At 47.1% G+C, this 17,773-nt stretch overlaps 1 protein-coding gene across 3 annotated transcripts in view; it reads right to left on the minus strand.

Annotated features, from left to right (window-relative positions):
• ASCC1 (activating signal cointegrator 1 complex subunit 1) overlaps nt 1-17,773 on the minus strand; it is a 725,998-nt gene that overhangs the window by 421,783 nt on the left and 286,442 nt on the right. For all 3 annotated transcript variants that reach the window (XM_069240384.1, XM_069240385.1, XM_069240386.1), the window contains one exon: nt 17,255-17,433. In XM_069240384.1, coding sequence (XP_069096485.1) covers nt 17,255-17,433 — 179 coding nt within the window. The remainder of the gene's footprint in view (nt 1-17,254; nt 17,434-17,773) is intronic.

Consider the following 17,773-nt stretch of genomic DNA (forward strand, 5'->3'; position numbering starts at 1 on the left):
AGTGACTCTATTGGACAACAAACATGGACCATGCCAATAGGTCTGATCTATGAAAGTGCCTTTGTATCATTGATGGAGTTAGGCACTCAGAGTTCACTTATGGCCCCGCATTTAGAAACAACAATATAATATGGACATAATTTCATAATTCTTGCCTAGAGTAAGCTTTTACACAGAATACCGGGCAGTACAGATGAACTGACTGGCAAGCAAGGGGCATGCTAGCACCAACACCAAAACCCTTTTAGTACAGTAATCAGTGAGCTTCCATGTACCCTGGAGCCCTGATCCTAGAAGGTGGGACAAGTTTCCAGAAAGTTTCTTTGAGGTTCTGGGAGTTTCCTGGTCTCCTGCACTGGCTCCTAACCAGCTGCAATGACAGTACAGGGTCATTAAGCCTATTGTGAGATGACAGGACACAGTGTATTTAGATGCAAGTGGCTCTGTACTCAGCTCTGCCCCCCCCCCCCCCCCCACCATCCTACCAGTTGAAAGGCTATTCAGGCTCTGCTAATCCCACTACTGTGTGAATGTCTGGAGGAAATTCACAAAGTCCTAACTTTCAGTTACACCCTGTCATGTGACCTAAGAAAGACTGCAGGCACAGGAGGTTAAGGGCAGGAAAATGCCCACTGTCTAAAAGTGGCATTTTCAAACTTGTGATGATAAATTTGACTTGATCATTAAAGAAAGAGGCTTTATCATTACACGTTCATAGGTACCAAACATGACATATCTACCTCCTCTCATATACGAATTATAGCTTATTAAATGTAATAAAGAATCCTCAATGTTTTCCTATGGGAGGGGTAGGCCTCACAGTAGTGGACAATGAATTTGGACATTTTCCACTACTAGGACATGCAAAACATAAAGGTAAATGTCCTACCTTCGAATTTCACTGCACCCTGCCCTTTAGGCTACGAAGGGCCTACCTTAGGGGTGATAAATATGTAATAAAAGGGGAGTTTAAGGCTTGGTAAGGGGTATTAAATGCCAAATCGACATTGCAATGGGACACTGCATTCAGGATGCAATGGCAGACAAGGTACATGCTTTAAGATGCAACTTAAGTGGGTGAGGCAATTAGTGCTGCAGGTCCACTGCCAGCATTTACAGTCCCTGGGTATATGGTGTACCACTCTACAAGGGACTTACAAGTAAACTAAGCATGCCAATTGGGCAGTTCAGGCTAGACTGCTGTCATGTGGATCAGGGCCAAGTCTGATTTGCATATGGCGCTGGATCCAAACTGGGGTGGCATTGTGCGCAAAAAACAGTGGGTTAAACCCAGATCTTTGGGACTGGGGGTGAATGTTTGCATTGTTCAGCATTTAGTCCATCATCTGTTCTTTTTGCTTTTGTCACCATAAGAGGGAAGGGTATGCCCAGACGTGGTTCCCATGTTCACTGTGCCACTAGATTCAAGCTAGTCTGGCTGATGAGGGGTGATACCGAGACCAATCACAGGATGCTTGTATCCGGTCCAAGGAGGACCTAGCTTGGCAGTTTGGGCTGCACTGTTCCCATGAGGAAAAGGGTCAAGACTGATTTGCATATGGTTGGATCCAAACTGGTGTGGTGTGGTGGGAAAAAAAACGATGGATTAAACCCAGACCTTTGTGACTGGGGGTAAATGTTTGCATTGTTCAAAATTTTGCCCATCGTCTGTTCTTTTTGGTTTTGTCACCCTAAGTGGGAAGGGTATGCCCAGATGTGGGTCATATGCTCACAGCACCACTGAATTCAAGCTAGCTTTGCTGATGAGGGGAGATACCCAGAAACTGGTCTCAGGATGCTTGTTTCCACTCTGTGGGGGACCTGGCTTGGCATCTCGGGCTAGACTGTTCTCACGAGGAACAGGAGCAAGACTGATTTCCATACGGCTAGGTCCAAATTGGAGTTGTGTGGTGGGAAAAAACAATGGATTAAACCCAAATCTTTGTGGCTGGGGGTAAATATTTGCATTGTTCAATATTCTGTCCATCATCTGTCCTTTTTGCTTTTTTCACCCTAAGCAGGAAGGGTATACCCAGACATGGGTCCCGTTCTCACTGCGCCACTAGATTCAAGCTTGCCTGGCTGATGAGGAGTGATACCCCGAAACCGTTCCCAGGACGTTGTTTCTGGTCCAGGGAGCACCTGGCTTGGCAGTTCGGGCTGGACGATTACCATGGGGTACAGGGTCAAGACTGATCTGCATATGGCTGGGGCCAAACTTGGGTGGCGTGGTGGGCTAAACAACAATGGATTAAACCCAGAGCTTTGTTACTGGGGGTGTATGTTTACACTGTTCAGCATTCTGCCCATCATCTGTTCTTTTTGCTTTTGTCGCCCTAAGTGGGAATGGTATGCCCAGACATGGGTCCCATGCTCACTGCGCCACTGGATTAAAGCAAGCCTGGCTGATGAGGGTAAATACCCCGAAACCGATCCCGGGATGCTTGTTTTCAGTCCAGGGAGGACCTGGCTTGGCAGTTCGGGCTGGTCTGTTCCCATGGAGAACATGGTAAAAACTGATTTGCATGTGACTGGGTCCAAAGTGGGGTAGCATTCTGGACAAAACAACAATGGATCAAACTCAGATTTTGTGACTGGGGTGAATGTTTGCATTGTTCAGCATTCCATCTATCATCTGTTCTTTTTGCTTTTGTCGCCCTACGTGGGAAGGGCATGCCTAGATATGGGACCCGTGCTCACTGCGCCACCAGATTCAAGTTAGCCTGGCTGATGAAGGGTGATACCCCGAAACCGGTCCCAGGATGCTTGTTTTTGGTCCAGGGAGGACGTGACTTGGCAGTTCGGGCTGGTCTGTTCCCAAGGTGAACAGGGTGAAGAATGATTTGCATATGCCTAGGTCCAAACTGGGGTGGCGTGGTGGGCAAAACAATTATGGATTAAACCTAGATCTTTGTGACTGGGGGTGAATGTTTGCATTGTTCTGCATTACATCCATCATCTGTTCTTTTTGCTTTTGTCGCTCTAAGTGGGAAGGGTATCCCCAAGCGTGGGTTCAGTGCTCAAGGCACCACTTGAGTCAAGCTGGCTTGGATGATGAGGGGATATTCCCTTAATCTGTTCCCAGGATGCTTGTGTCCAGTCCAGGGAGGACCTGGCATGGCAGTTCAGGCTGGAATGCTCCTATATAGAACAGTGTCAAGACTGATTTGCACTTGGCAGGGTCCAAACTGGGGTGGCGTGGTTGGCAAAACAAAGATGGATTAAACTCAGATGTTTGTGACTGGTGGTAAATGTTTGCATTGTTCAGCATTCCGTCCATCACCTGTCATTTTTGAGGATCCACTTGTAGCATTTAATTTACAGGCCCGGGGTATATAGTATACCACCCTGCACTGGACTTATAATTAAACTAAATATGCCAATTAGGTATAAACCAATTAAAACATGTTTTAGGGACAGAACACAAGCACTTTAGCACTAATTATCAGTGGTAAAGTGCACAGAGTCCTAATGCCAACAAGAGCAAAACTTCAGCAAAAATAGGAGGAAAAAGGTCAAATGTTTGGGGGTGATCCTGTACAGGGGGCCATTTCCAACACGACCTCCCTCTCCAGCCCAAAGCCAGGGCAGACTGATCAATATTTTCATGGACTTTCCTGCTTAAGTGGTAGAACATGGACAATTGCCATCTACTGCAGGGGCACTGGTCAGTTCCATGCCTCCCTGAATTCAGTTGGACCCCTCTGTCTACACTCTCCTGGTCCACTGAACTGACCCATAGGGAACCCTTCTCCTCACCTGTGGAACCAATCTGTGCAGCACCTAACCTTAACGTCCTCACAGATGCATCCCAGTAGGCAAACAGTACCAACATAGCAAACAAAGCAATGTGGCCCATTCCACCCCTTGAATCAGGCTTCTGTCCCCCAACTAAGGGAAACTCTGTCCACAGAGGCAACAACCCTTAGAGGCCAGTGACAGCTGTCAGTGTCAACAACCAGGCTGCAGGCCATCCAGAGGTCTCTGACCTCTGTGGTTTCTCAAAGTGGGGGGGGATCAGAGGGATGTAGCCCCAGGAGTTAGGCATCCTTTCTCCACTCTCCCTTCCATCAGTCCAGGGGGGTCACAGGAGACTGGTCACTCAGCCCAGGACCTTACCCTGAGGCTGATCAGGAGTCAGGGGTGATTCTTCCCAATGGTCCTCCATCTAGGCCTCTGAACCCTCCGATGTGGAGTGGTACCCCAGAAAACTGATCTGGCAGGGCACCTTTGGCAGCCGCCCCACCCAGTTCTCCTGACACCGGGGGCAACTGATTCTCCAGAATGCAGTCTATGGACATCCGGCGAATAACTATTACCACCCCACTCTAGGAATACCACGTCTGTAGGGCAGAAAAAGTCCTGTCTATGGCCTGGACATACACTACACACCTGGATGGTGTACTGCTCTGGAAAACTAACCTTACCACTACCATGCTCTGGCTGGCCCCAGTGCCCCTCAGAGCAGTGACTGGGATCCCATTCATCGCCACCTGGTGAAAGTGAGGACTCTCACCCTTAGGGAACACAAGCTCACCCTCTAAATATGTTGCCCAACTTAGGGAGATTAGGGCATGTTCTGTCTCTTGCCCCTGAGGACTACCTACCCTAAGGCCGTATTGGCCAACTCTGTAGTAGTCCCACCAGTGAGTGGTTTCTTTGGACAGAGTCCCCTTGCTTGTGTCCTAGTTGAGGACGATCAAAGCAAATGGGCTGGAAAAGAGAGGCCCCTGGGCCACCACCCACCAGAACCTCCCTTCGTCTCTGAACGGACATGAAAAACCTTTCCTTCCCCCTTCTTACCCAAAGCCCTGCTTAGGTCTTCCTTGACCTCCCCTTCACTCTTCTGAGGGGAACCTGAACCACCCTTCTTGGAGTCACTCCCAGGTACCTTTTTGGTCACTCTGGTGCTGAACCAAAGGTCTGCCACCTCGGGGAGCTTCCTAGGGCCAAAAGCTTGCTGTTTACCAGGTGTTGGCGTGGCTCAGTAAAACAGGTACGGAGCATGTGTTCCCTTCAAAACTAGGTTGTACAGCCCATTAAAATCATCTACCTTGTTGCCCTTCAGTGCTTTTCTGACAATCTATGAAGTCCACCCAAGAGTGGTTTGGGAATTTGTGGCTGTGTCTGAACCTTTGCCTGTATTTCTTGGGGGTCACCCAAATTTGGAAAGAAGAATGGTCTTCATGGGGGCATACATGGGCTGGTCCTCTCCTTTAGTGTCAGGAGTGGATCCTTCCCCACCTTCCCCACCGTGGGTGTGTAGTTCCACAAGCTACCTCTTGGACCTTATGTACCCTCAGAGCTACTTCACAGGCTGAAAGCCATTTATCTATATCACCTGCCATATAACTAGGCAACAGGTCTTAGGGTATGCAGACTCTCACCTCTCCAAAAGACACTGCTGATTTGCTGCCACCATTACTGCTGGGCTCCTCTGCTTAGCTCTCAAGTCCAGCTCTCTGAGACTGAGCTCATGGGCCATCCTCCTCTCTTCCATGGCCAGTCTCTTCTCCTCCACCTTTAGTATTGGCCAGATCCAGCTCCCACTTGAACTTCCTTTCCTTCATTCTGTCCTCCAAGTCTGCTTGTGACAAGCCTCTGGACAAAACACTGCTCCCTAACCCCATCCTGGGTATCCTGATTCCCTTCCTGGGTGCAGGGGGTTCTCCTCTGGGTCCTGGTCCTCATCCTAATTTGGTCCAAGGTCCCCCTTCGGATCATCCTCCTCTGTTGCTGCTTATAGCCTCTTGGCCTCCACATGGGCTCGAAAGGCTACCTGTAGGTCCACTCTGGAAGCTCTCCTGCCCACATTTAGCCCCTTCTCCTTGCAGAACGTTTTAGCTCATCCTTACTGAGGCTGTCAACATTTATCAGCTCCATCTCCATGGTAGTACAGGAAGGTAAGGTTACTAAAATTTAGAAAAAATAAAACCAGCCAATGGAGACTAGGGAGAATTTAAAAAGAGGTCACTCTAATGCCAAATTATTTATCTGGGATTTTTGTGTAACACAAATCACTGTACGGTACGGCACAAACACAAGCCCTGATACACACCACTGAACACCAATGTGAGAACTTAGGCTGTTGGTTGACTGGGGTGTGAGCACTGGCCAAACAACAGCCACAATCTCTTGCAGAGTAAACTACAAAACGTCACTAAATTAACCTGTGCTTAACCCTGGGTACTTGGGACAAAAAGCAGTCAGGCTGAATTTAGAGGCAATGTGTAAAGTAGTTATGCAGCACACAGACAGTAATAAAGTGAAAACACAACGCACGAAAAATCCCAAACAAATTTTTTAAAAAAAGAGTACATTTTAAGAAATAATTTGACACCAATACGTCAAAAATCCAATCATTTGAATCAGAGTTATGAATTTTTTACAGTTTAGATTCAAAATAGTGCTTAAATGTGAAAATGGCCAACTGTGGACGCCTGGTCAGGCTAGATCGGGGCAAAGTCAAAAGTTAAAGGCGACCACAATGGAGCGTGGTTCGGATACACAAAGTGGATTAAGCCCGGCCAGCACTTACCTTTGGTCAAGTTTTTGAAGAAAAAGTCTCTGAGAAGGTAGAAGTTCAGCAGGGCAAGGATGCAGGAATGTCCGAGAAGGGAGGATCATCGTCAGACAGTCGTAGGACAAGGCTGCAGTGATGGCTTTTACTTCCTGACTTGGTAGTCGAAATGGAAGTCGAAAACCTCCAGTGGGATAAAGCAGAAGGCTGTAGCCAATGACAGTTCCATGAGGTCAGATACCCTTTGTGCAAAGGCTCGCTAAAATGGATTAGCTGCTGGAGTGAAGAACGTAGCGAGAGAAGCTGTGAAGTCAATCTGTCCGGCGATGCACCTCAGGCAGACAGGCGACCAGGTTGGTCACGGTCTCCTCCTGGTTCTCAGACCACATTTTAGCCAAATTTCCTCAGGTTTGGAAATTGGCCATCTGAGTAAGTTTAGCACTACAACAAGGGTCCAGGAGTGGATGGAGACCTCTTGTGGGTTCAGGACTCACAAAAGCTAGGCACATGTGTGGGTACAAGATGGTGGGATCCAGTTATGTCCCTGTGGCTCTGGATAGGAGGACAGCAAACTAGTCCTTGGAGTCACTTCTGGAAGTCCTGGGTGCAGATAAAGATAAAGGGCGTAACAGCAGGGCTGGCCTCTGAGGGTTCAAGACAGGCTCCAGGCAGCAAAGCAATCTTTCAAGGTACAGCAGCAGTCTGGCAGAGTGCACAGCAGGTCACAGCAGCAGGCAGTTCTTCCGCAGGTCCAGTAGTGAAATAAACAGTGAGTCTGAGAGCCCTATTTTTATCCCCTGGTGAACTGCTCCTAGAAGTTGGCAGAAGTTTCTAGAAAGGTTCTTTCAAGTTATGAGAGTTACCTTCCTCCACCCGTTCCTGGCTCCTAGCTGGCTGCACTGACAATACAAAGCTGTAAAGCCTTTTGCGAGGCGAAGGGACACAGCCTATTTAGGTGCAAGTAGGTCCGGGCTCAGATCCGACCCCCATCCTGCCGGCTGAAGGGCTATTCAGGCTCTGCTAATCCCACTATTAGGTCACTGTCCGGAGGGAAATTACAAAATCCTAACTATCAGTTACACCCAGTCATGTGACCTAAGACAGTCTGCAGGCAGAGAGCTAAGGGCAGGAAATCCCAACTTTCTGAAAGTTCTAAAAGTTTTTGCAATCTTTTTTACTTGCCCCAGAGGCCTTAATGTTTTTGAGACCACTAGGAGTTGTGCCATATGCGTTCTTCACTGCACCTGAAAAGCACTAGACTCTGCTGAATTGCACATTAAGTGTACCTCCATATCTAAAGGAGTGTCTCTCCTTTCCCCTCACACTTTCTGACTGAGGGTGCCTGGGCCTCTGACTAATTGGTGGGCAGGAAAGTGAACTGAAAAGTTTATTTGAACCATTTATAGAGGCTTCACCTTCTTCTGAGCACAAGATTACGTTTAGGCCTTTTTTATAACTATATCTTTATTGATGTATTTATGCAAGTTAGAAGGTGATAAAAACATTCTGTAGGAAGCTGGCCTGGTGTATGGTGAGCACCTATGGTGTTATCACCTTATACCAGGTCCAGGTATCCCCTATTAGTGAGGTGTAGACAATGTCTAGTAAGCCAGGGCTCTCTAGAGGTAGCTGTGGATGAGCAGCCAAGACTTTTCTAGGAGACATGCAAAGCTTATGAAATACCACTACAGTCACACAGCACTTACACACATGAAAGAACCACACAGTGTTACAAAAATAAAGGTACTTTATTATAGTAACACAATTACTAAAATACTGTATAGGCAATACTCTACTAGGAGGTGAGTAAACACACTATTATGTACACATGAGAAGCAAGTGATTAGCATAAAAAGCTATAGCAAATAGTAAAAACAATAGAAAATAGTGAAGGCCCTAGGGAGAGACGAAACCATATACTAAGTAAGTGGAATGCGAAAGGTAGTCACCCACTCAAGGAAGTGGAATCGGTAGAGAAGAGTAGGAGGAACTAGTAACCCCAAAAGGTATCAGGGTGTCCCCCAGCGACCAAGGGAGAATAAGTAAGTACCTGGTTTTCCCTCCAACCCACAGAAGAGCTTTGGAGAAGGACTATGCAAGACCCAGACAAGACTGGAAGAAACCAAAGGTGGATCCGGACAGAAGAGGACCTGCAAAAGAAGGGGACCAAGTCCAGTTCCAGTTGGAGTGTGCAACTACCCACCCTTCAGTGGATGCAGGACCAGGGTGATGGTGGATGAAGAAAGTCAGCAGTGCAGCACAGGAGCAGAAGAGGAGTTCCAGAAGTGATGCAAGTGATGTCTCACATCGGCGGTCGTGATGCAGTCAGTCAGTAGTGCTGAAAAATGCAAGAGTCGGAGAAGAAGGTTTTGCAAGGCTGAAGAGGACCAGCAAGGCCCAGGGGACTCGACCCAAGGAAGAGAGTCCGAGCTGACCCTCAGCAGCTGGGAGAGTCACAAGAAGATGAGGCAGCCCCCACAGGCGACCCATAGGCAGCAGGCACAGGAGTTGCAGCGAGACCCACTCAGCACACCTGGAGAGCAGGCAGGAGACTGAGCCTTGCAGGGGAGAGTGCTGGAGGCCGGAACTACCCGGGGCCGCCCTTGAAGGAAGAACAAACAAGCCTTGGTAGCTGCAAGAGTTGTGGTTTAGGGGTAATGTCTTGCAAATGTCCTGCAAAGAGAGGCAAGGGCTCAGGTCGGAGAGCTGGTAGAGACCACCAGCTGTGATGCAGGATCCTTGCAGGTCTGGAGGAGTGGGGATCCACACAGTCGGTCCTCGTTGCAGTTGGTGCCTGCAGATGCCTTCTTACTTCTTGTGCAGGCTGAAGACTCATCGCCCTCAGAGGATGCACAGTCAGGGAACTGTTGCAGTTGCTGGAAGTAGCCAGAGAAACAATGCTGCAAAGCAGAGTTGTCGCTGCAGTTGCAGATTGTTGGTTCCTGGAAGGTCCAGTTGCAGTCCCGGTGGCCAGAAGATGAAGTAAACGATGCAAAGGAGTCCTGCTGGAATCTTGCACATTGAATCTGAAGACCCACCCGGGAGGGAGACCCTAAACAGCCCATTACGGGGGATTGGCCACCTAGCAGGGTGACCACCTATCAGGAGGGGGCTTTGACGTCACCTAACTGACCTGGTCACTCAGATGCTTCCAGGGCCCTCTGCCCACCTTGGATTCAAGATGGCAGAATCAAGTGGACACCTGGATGGCCTCTGGGCACCACCCCTTGGGTGGTGATGGACAGGGGAGTGGTCACTCCCCTTTCAATTGTCCAGTTCTGTGCCAGAAGAGGAGCCGGTGGTCCCTGCAATGGTGCCAATCAGTTTATGCAGGGAGGGCACCAAATGTGCCCTTCAAACATACTGGCGACTCTGGGAAGCTACCCATCCCAAGCCGTGTAACACCTCTTTCCAAAGGGAGGGTGTTGCCCCTCTCTGCCAAAGGAAATCCTTTGTTCTCCCTTTCTCTGCTTGAGCTGGTCAGGCAGCAGGAGGGCAGGAACCTGTCTGAGGGGGTGGGGGGCAGCAGCACGGGCTGCCCAGAAAGCCCCAGAAGACTGGTAGGAGCAATGCTGGGGGTCCTCTAATGAGACCGCAGAGTGCATGGAATCATACAACCAATGCTGACAACAATATTGGGGTATGATCCAAAATGTTTGATACCAAACATGCCCAAATTTGCAGATACCATTATGTAGCTGGACACAGGGAGCGGCCTGTGTCCAGTACACGCGGAAAATGGCTTCCCTGCACTTACGAAGCCCAGGGAAATGGAACTGGAGTTCATAGGGGCGCCTCTGCTCCTGCTGGGGTGCCCTAACATACAGATACCTGCATCCTACCCTCTGGGCTAGAAGGGCCTATAGCAGGGTGACTTACCGTGACCTGGTACAGTGACCTGTGGTGAAAGGGTGCATGCACTTTTTCACGCAGATTGCAATAGCAGGCCTGCAGACACATTTTGCATGGGTTCCCATGGGTGGCATAATACATGCTGCAGCCCATGGGGAACCCCTGGTGCCCAAATGCCCTGGGTACCCAAGTACCATACAGTAGGGACTTATATGGGGGCACAAGTATGTCAATTGTAGGGAGAGCTAAGTCCTAAGCAACCAAATTTAGAGGGAGAGAGCACAGTCACTGGAGTCCTGGTTAGCCGGATCCCAGTGAACACAGTCAAAACACATTACCAGCAGGCAAAAAGTGGGAATAACCATGCCAAAAAAAGGGTAATTTCATAAAATAGTAATAGAAAACTCAACCCAGCTGGGAAAGTAGCACTTTAAACCCAATTTTTTTTTTAATGAAAGAATCTTTATTGCCTGGTTAATTAAAATCATTACATGTTAAAATAATAAAATAAAAGGGATAAAACAGACCGCAAGAAATACCCTTCCGATGCCAAGAATGATGCCTAGTCATAGCGCCTACTATGGAATACTGTAAAGTACTATCACGGCCAGAAACTTGCCCCAACCTGGGGTCCCAAGATGTTAACCACAAGCTGTTTACACAAGTAAATACCCATAATACAACCTTCTGCAAGCGCCAGACAATTGTTCACCTGTTGACCCCGACCCGTTTCCAGTATCCAAGGCCATTAGGTGACAGGGGGAGATGACTTGGGCGGCAGGAGCCATCTGGTCAGAGCTGTTTCTTTGAGGGCCCCCCGCCCTCCACAGGTACCCTTGCTAGTTTGGCTCCTTGCCTGATGTAAGGCTGAACACAGCTTATGGAAGAATTTTCCAAAATGGGCTTGTTCCATGGGGAATCCTGTGGTAAGAATAAGGCTTAGGGCTTCCTTGCATGTTCTCACCCCATGTTTCAAGAACAGAGGTTTTAACAGGAGGCGCTGTTCAGACGCCAGACAGGGGCAACAACATAAAAGATGTTTTATTGATTCAGTGAGGTATTTACACAACATGCATTCATGCATGTGCCCTTGTGCAGTTTTCCACTTATGTCGATATTCCCAGGCAGGTAAAGTTAAAAGGTGCATCCGAAAGATGTTCTGGAACGCTCGTTCTCCTAGCGGGGCTTTTAGATAGGGCTGGCTTTTGGAAGTTGCATACGATTCATGCAGGCCGTCAGCTCCACAGATATCCCTAACTGTTAGGATATATTTGGCCCTTGAAGCTTGCACACCGAGCACTTTCAGTTTTTTATTCAGAACCGCTTTTGTGATGGCAGGGTCTGTAGAGTAGGAAGGGGCCAGATCGGCCTGCGTTAGATAGGTGGCCCAATTGCTTGCTTTATTTTTGAAAATTACTTTCAAAGCCCCCCTGAGGCTACAATCATCTGCATGGCTGACACTTTGGTAAAACTTTATCATATCTATTTTGCACAACAAGTCCATACATATTATATCTAGTTCCAAATGTATCCCGGCATGCCTTGTTGATCTGGGGACCTTAAGGATCCTTTTGTAGGCTCTCATCTGGGCATTCTCTAGAGTCACTGTCACAATGCCCGAGAAAAGCCAAATGGCCATAAGTAATTGAAGGTAATAGTTTTGCTCTTATCACCCTCCCTAGGGGCTCAAATGGGGGTGCCTTAAGCCGTTGATAGAGTTTTGCTAATATGTGGGAGATTTTTACTGCTTTAGAGGTCAATGCTGCTGCCTGATGTGTTATTCTCCCCGTATTTGATAACCAGACCCCCAAGTAGTGATATTTATCTTCCAGCTCTATACTTAGAGGACCAAGTTTCGATCTTCTATACAAATTTTTTGACTGACAGCTAAAAACCAGAACTTTAGTTTTTTCTGCATAAACCCAATTAGACCTAAAGGCAGTGGCGGCTAGTGACCTTTGAAAGTGGTGGGACGTAATATCTGCCAGGAGTTTACAGCATTTTTTTCAAATGTTGCCTCACTCATACTTACTCGCTCGCACATTTGCTCTCTTCTCACTCACTGTAACTCATAAACTAATGTACCCGTTCTCATTCATAATCACTCCCACACATTGTTACTCACACACAAACTTACTCATACCCACTTCTCATTCTCACTCACACACAATATTGCAAACTCATGCTTTCACACTCACTAACTGGGCCCTGGCGCAACTGCACCTGCTGCCACGCTGATAGCTACACCCTTAACTCACTTCTACTCCATATCACAATCTCCAATCACTCACTCCTTCTAATGCATGCACTCTCCACTAATTTCTTTGTACTCACTTTCACTCATTTAAACACACTCAGATTCCCACTCACTTTCACTCTCACTGACACTCGCAAACACTCAACAAACACGCTCACTCACACACATACAATTTCACTCAATTCCCATTCACTTTCAATCACTCCAAAACACATACATACTTGAACAGAGAAACAACGTTTTTTATACTTACCCTGCTTCCTTTGCAGCAGAGCAGGAAGCTGGTGCTGGACACTGTAAACAGCAAGTCAGGATTCCCAAAGAGGAGCCAGTCAGAGGCGCAAGGGAAGGTTTGCAAAGGGAAGGGCCCACCTCAATCCCTCGGCAAGCTTTGACCCAGGACTAGAAGCACAGCTCTATATGAAGCTGGGACGGAGCAGGGGATCCTGCTGCTCTATTTTCCTTCTCATTAGTCGCAGGGATGCATTGATGTGCGCCCTGACAGCAATATTTTAGCAGATATACTGTACTGTTTGAGGCAAGTCTAGTATGTCTGCTAAATAAAATGGATTGTGCCTGCCTGAAGGGACCATAAATCAATTACGCCCCTTAGACATACGCAATCCGGACATCCACCTACAAACATAGTGGGTTTTTTAACCGCATTCTGTAGCTGGCTCGTGCCTCAGCCCCCTCAGGCCTCTCCTCCTGTCATCAGAACCCTGGAGATGAAGAGACGGTTGACTCCCGCTTTGGCAGTGCTCATGAAAACATGAGTCGTGTTTTCATGAACACTGTTAAATTAAATAATGCACAGTGTTGTGATCTGGATAGGCACGGTGCAAAATGAGGGGCCTCGGAGGAAGGAGTGGGCAGGAGCCTCTCACAAGGGGTCACTTCTGCCACTGTCTGTACAGATTACTAGACTGGTGACATTTTTGATCTCACTTCATTGAAAAATGTACCATCTGATCACATTGACAAGGTGGTAAGTTCTGCAAATGAAGGTGCTATGAGTTAGCCAGCCTTTTGATAGTGTAAATAAATACTTTTTTTAATAGCAGAACAGCAACCAAAGGCTAAACTGCAAAGAAACCACATTAAAGTAAATCCAAAAGGAAGTGATTTACCTACTGATGTACAGTGAATTCCATTGCTTCTTTGCAAAACAGAGTTTTTTTTATTCCTGGCTCCAAAGAAACACGTAGGTCTTGATGGATTTCAATATTTTATTTTGTGTGAATACTATGCCACACACTGTGTCTAACTCCCAAAGTTACATAACTTCCTAGTGCAAACATTGACTGCTCACCCATTCTACCACTTAAAGTCAAAAGTAAACAAGCACTGGCAAATCAACAGGCGTCGCCTGTGAATCTTACTGGCTCAGAAGATGTATTTTTTGTCTCAGATGTCCACAATCCATGAGCACACAGGCGTAGAAACAATCTTGGAATAACTTTCTTTCAAGCAAAAAAAAAAATAATAATAATCATCCTAAAATGGCCTCTATGAGTGTGTATAAATGGTAGCCATCTTGGAATGTTAATTCTTATACTTTAAGAAAATCATTCAAAGATGGCCACCAGGCATCTGTAACTATATCTGATGACCATTTTCTAATTTTGCTTTTTTTTAAAGCACATGAATAAACATGAAATGGGCTTCACATATTTAGACACATGCACACTCCCAGGGATCCATTTTGGAATAATGTAAACAATATTTTAAAATGGCCGCAAGAAGATACACTGCTGAAGGATGTCTGGAGTTGAGGGGTCTTGGAGAGACAAGTGGGCCATGGGAGTAGCAAACATTTTTAAGAGAGCCGGATGAAAAGGAGCAGGTAAAACAAAAAAGGGACAGAGAAAAGGAGAGCAAATGGTCTCTCCTATAGTGCAATGTAAGGTCAGACGCCGGCTGTGGAAAGAGCCATGTCATCCAGTCAAAACACAGTGAGGCCGAAATGCCCCCTGACTGCGACAAACTCAAGAATAAGAAGGAAAACCATTGAGTCAGGAGCAGGGAACTGAGAAAGATAAGAAAGCAATCAGATAATGAGTGGGGTCTAGACACAATGAGAAAAAAACACTATGGGCCTGATTTACAGTTTGGTGGACGGGTTACTCCGTCACATATCCCAATGCTGTATTGCGATTTCCATAGGAATTAATGGAAGCATAATATTGGCGGGCCTGATATCCATCACGTTCGTGACAGAGAAACCCCATCTGCTAAACTCTAAATCAGGCCCTGTGTGTCTGCACTAGCTACCAAATGACAATATGTCTGTTTGCCAACAGCCAGTAGGACTAAAAACAAGTACTTGATCAATTGGCTTGAGGAGAAATGTCAGGCACCTCCAGTACTTCGAGGAGGGGCGCCCTTAGTTAGAGGTTAGATGCTGGAACATACGACTGCCTCATCAGGAGATGTGTGTGTGGGGGGGGGGGGGGTGTCAGGGGGCATTTAAGCCAGCGCACCCCATGACCAGATCTCTTTGCCCCCTTCCAGTGTTCCCAGGACCGCTCCACAGACACCAATCATCAGAGCTCCCCTTGCAGCAGGTATGTAGTGCTGGGTTGACAGTCTGGCGGGTGGGTGCCGAGAGGGGACCACTTTGCATAGCCCGTGTCTTACATTCTTGCACGCTGTATGTTTGTGGGGGCACCGTGCAGCAGGTCTTGGTGAGGAAGTCTTGTGCTGTGTGCTGCATGCGGTGTGTTTTGGGAATGCTTGGGGGGCCGAGGAGTTGGTGAGTACCCCCAGCGTGCCGCTTCTTATGTGTTTATGGTGGTGGTGCATGCAGTATTAGCTCTGGAGGACTGTAGATTGGGCCACCTAGGAGTTGGTGAGTCTCCGCGGGCGGCCGTGGCATGTAGCTGTGCCCATCCATGCGGTTTGGCTGGCAGGTTGCTTTTCCGCATGTAAAGAAAAAATGTTATCTCTCGTGCATGTGCTGTCGAGGATAACTCTGGTTGTCCCCTTTGTTTATCAGAAGGATGGTTCATTTGTGCTTGCCCTGTTTGTGGTTTTAGCGTGGAGTTACAACTGTAATCGATGTTGATTTTGTTTTAAAAAAGAGAAATAAAGAAGCGATTGCCCATTTACCTATTTGATCAGGTAAGTTTCTGTGAATGCAGAAGTACATATTCCCCATTTGGCCAGCAGATGACGCCAACAGATACAATTTTTTTGTAGCATTATGTTTGCCCGTGGTAAATCAGACTCTTTGACTGGACTAGCGGGGTATAATTGAGCGGGCACCGGGCTGGCGGAGAGGGGACTGACCTGCCAGTGGTCCTGGACTCTCTTGCCCTAACCACGGTGCCTGGTTTGAACTTTGGAGGATATGCCTGTGTTCAGGTACCACAAAGGGGCCGATGCGCTATGCGGTGCCCTGGGAATTGGTGGCACACTTCCGGATTGGAGGGGTGTGCAAGGTGTTGTGTGTCATTGGTCTGTCTGACAACGTCTTCTACTTGATTGTGCTTGGATGCGCGGGTGGGAACTCGGCGGGTGGTGCAAGTTGGGGCCTCCTGGCACAATGCGCACTGCAGCCTTCACGGCATAGAATTATTGAGGATTATGATTGTTCTCAATGTTTATGTCTCTGTGCCTAATGTAACCATCTGCTGCTGTATTTCTATTATCTTGGAATTATCGTCCAAGTGATTGACTGACTGGTATGAATCTCTGGTGATCCTTTGGGATTTTTGGTACAGTTATGGAGTCGTATGCCACAGATGACGTGATAAATGTGGTGATATGAATAAAGGGCTATGCTAGGTTGGACCACGTAAACCAGTACTGATTCTTTGTGTGTGTGTGGGGAGGAGGGGGCGAGTTGCACGTTGAGCGCACACTATTGTACCCGAGGCCCTGGAACACCAAGAGTAACATCAGTGAACATATGCCACCACAGAGGTTGCGTGGTAACCTCCAGCTGTCCCAGAACTCGAGAGAAATGGTCTTGTGCTGTAACTGGATTTTGTTCTTACAAAATTATCCATAGCCTTATCAATTAGTACTGAATCGGTTTTACACTATTTTTAGGGTGAGAAAAATATCAGATTTGTCTGCAGCGTAGACATTTCACTTGAAAAGCAGAGAGGAGGGAATTCGCGTAAGAAACAAGGAGCAATTCAGGCAAGGAGGAAACTAATTGTGCCTCGGCCTAGAATCGAGAGGAGTGCGGCCGCGTTAGAAATTACCTATAGATTTGCAATAACAATTAACCGCTACTTTTTACTCCCACTTTAATTGCCATCCTTGTAAATCTACACCAGTCAACAAGGTTTGGATAAAAAGGTGCCTTGTTTGCATTAGTAAATAATTTCATTAATGTAGGGTAAATGCTTGCCCCCCCCACCACCCTCCTCATAATTTGAAATTAAAAACACGAGCATGCATGCTATTGCAGAATCCTGAAAGGTGAACGAAACCCCAATGGCAGATAACCAATCACCATTAATCAGCAGTTTGAGGATGTTCTAAGTGTATGCTACTAACTAGGGGCTCAGTGGACAGGGGGCTAACAAAACAACAACGTCCTCGAATTTACAGTGAGTTTCACTTTGATGCATAAACGCTTTTTCTGTTTGCACATACAACAATCCGCGTACCTTTGAGCATTTTTCCAATACTTCTTCTTTAAACTGATGGAACCTTTGCTGGATCTCGGGATGGTTGAGAGCGAATGATAAGAAGTGCGTAAATGGCTCCCTCTTGCGGAATGTATCAGCGATGACCTCAATTCGGGTTCGGGCAGAAATGACTCCATTGCGCTGTTGTCCTGTTATTACTGAGGGCAAAACAGAAACTGCTGGTTAAAATCGACAAAGGACAATAGAATAAAAGAAGACTGGTTAGCCAATAACGAAACAATGCCATTCGGAACCAGAAAAATCATAAGATGATGACTTCCAACCAACCTAATTGTCCGAAACTAACATTAAGCTTTTATGTTATAGGTAAGTGCATGTTTATCTAGCTCCTGCAATAGGCAATACTGCGTTTTTGTCAATTAATAAAACTCTAGTATCACGGTGAAAGCTATTGCGCAGACACGATCGGCACCTCGTGCACCACGGGACTGGATTAAATAAGCTTTTTATGGTCGTAAATTACACTTCTGAGAAGAG

The sequence above is a fragment of the Pleurodeles waltl genome, chromosome 6, assembly GCF_031143425.1.
Source record: "Pleurodeles waltl isolate 20211129_DDA chromosome 6, aPleWal1.hap1.20221129, whole genome shotgun sequence".
NCBI lineage: Eukaryota > Metazoa > Chordata > Amphibia > Caudata > Salamandridae > Pleurodeles > Pleurodeles waltl.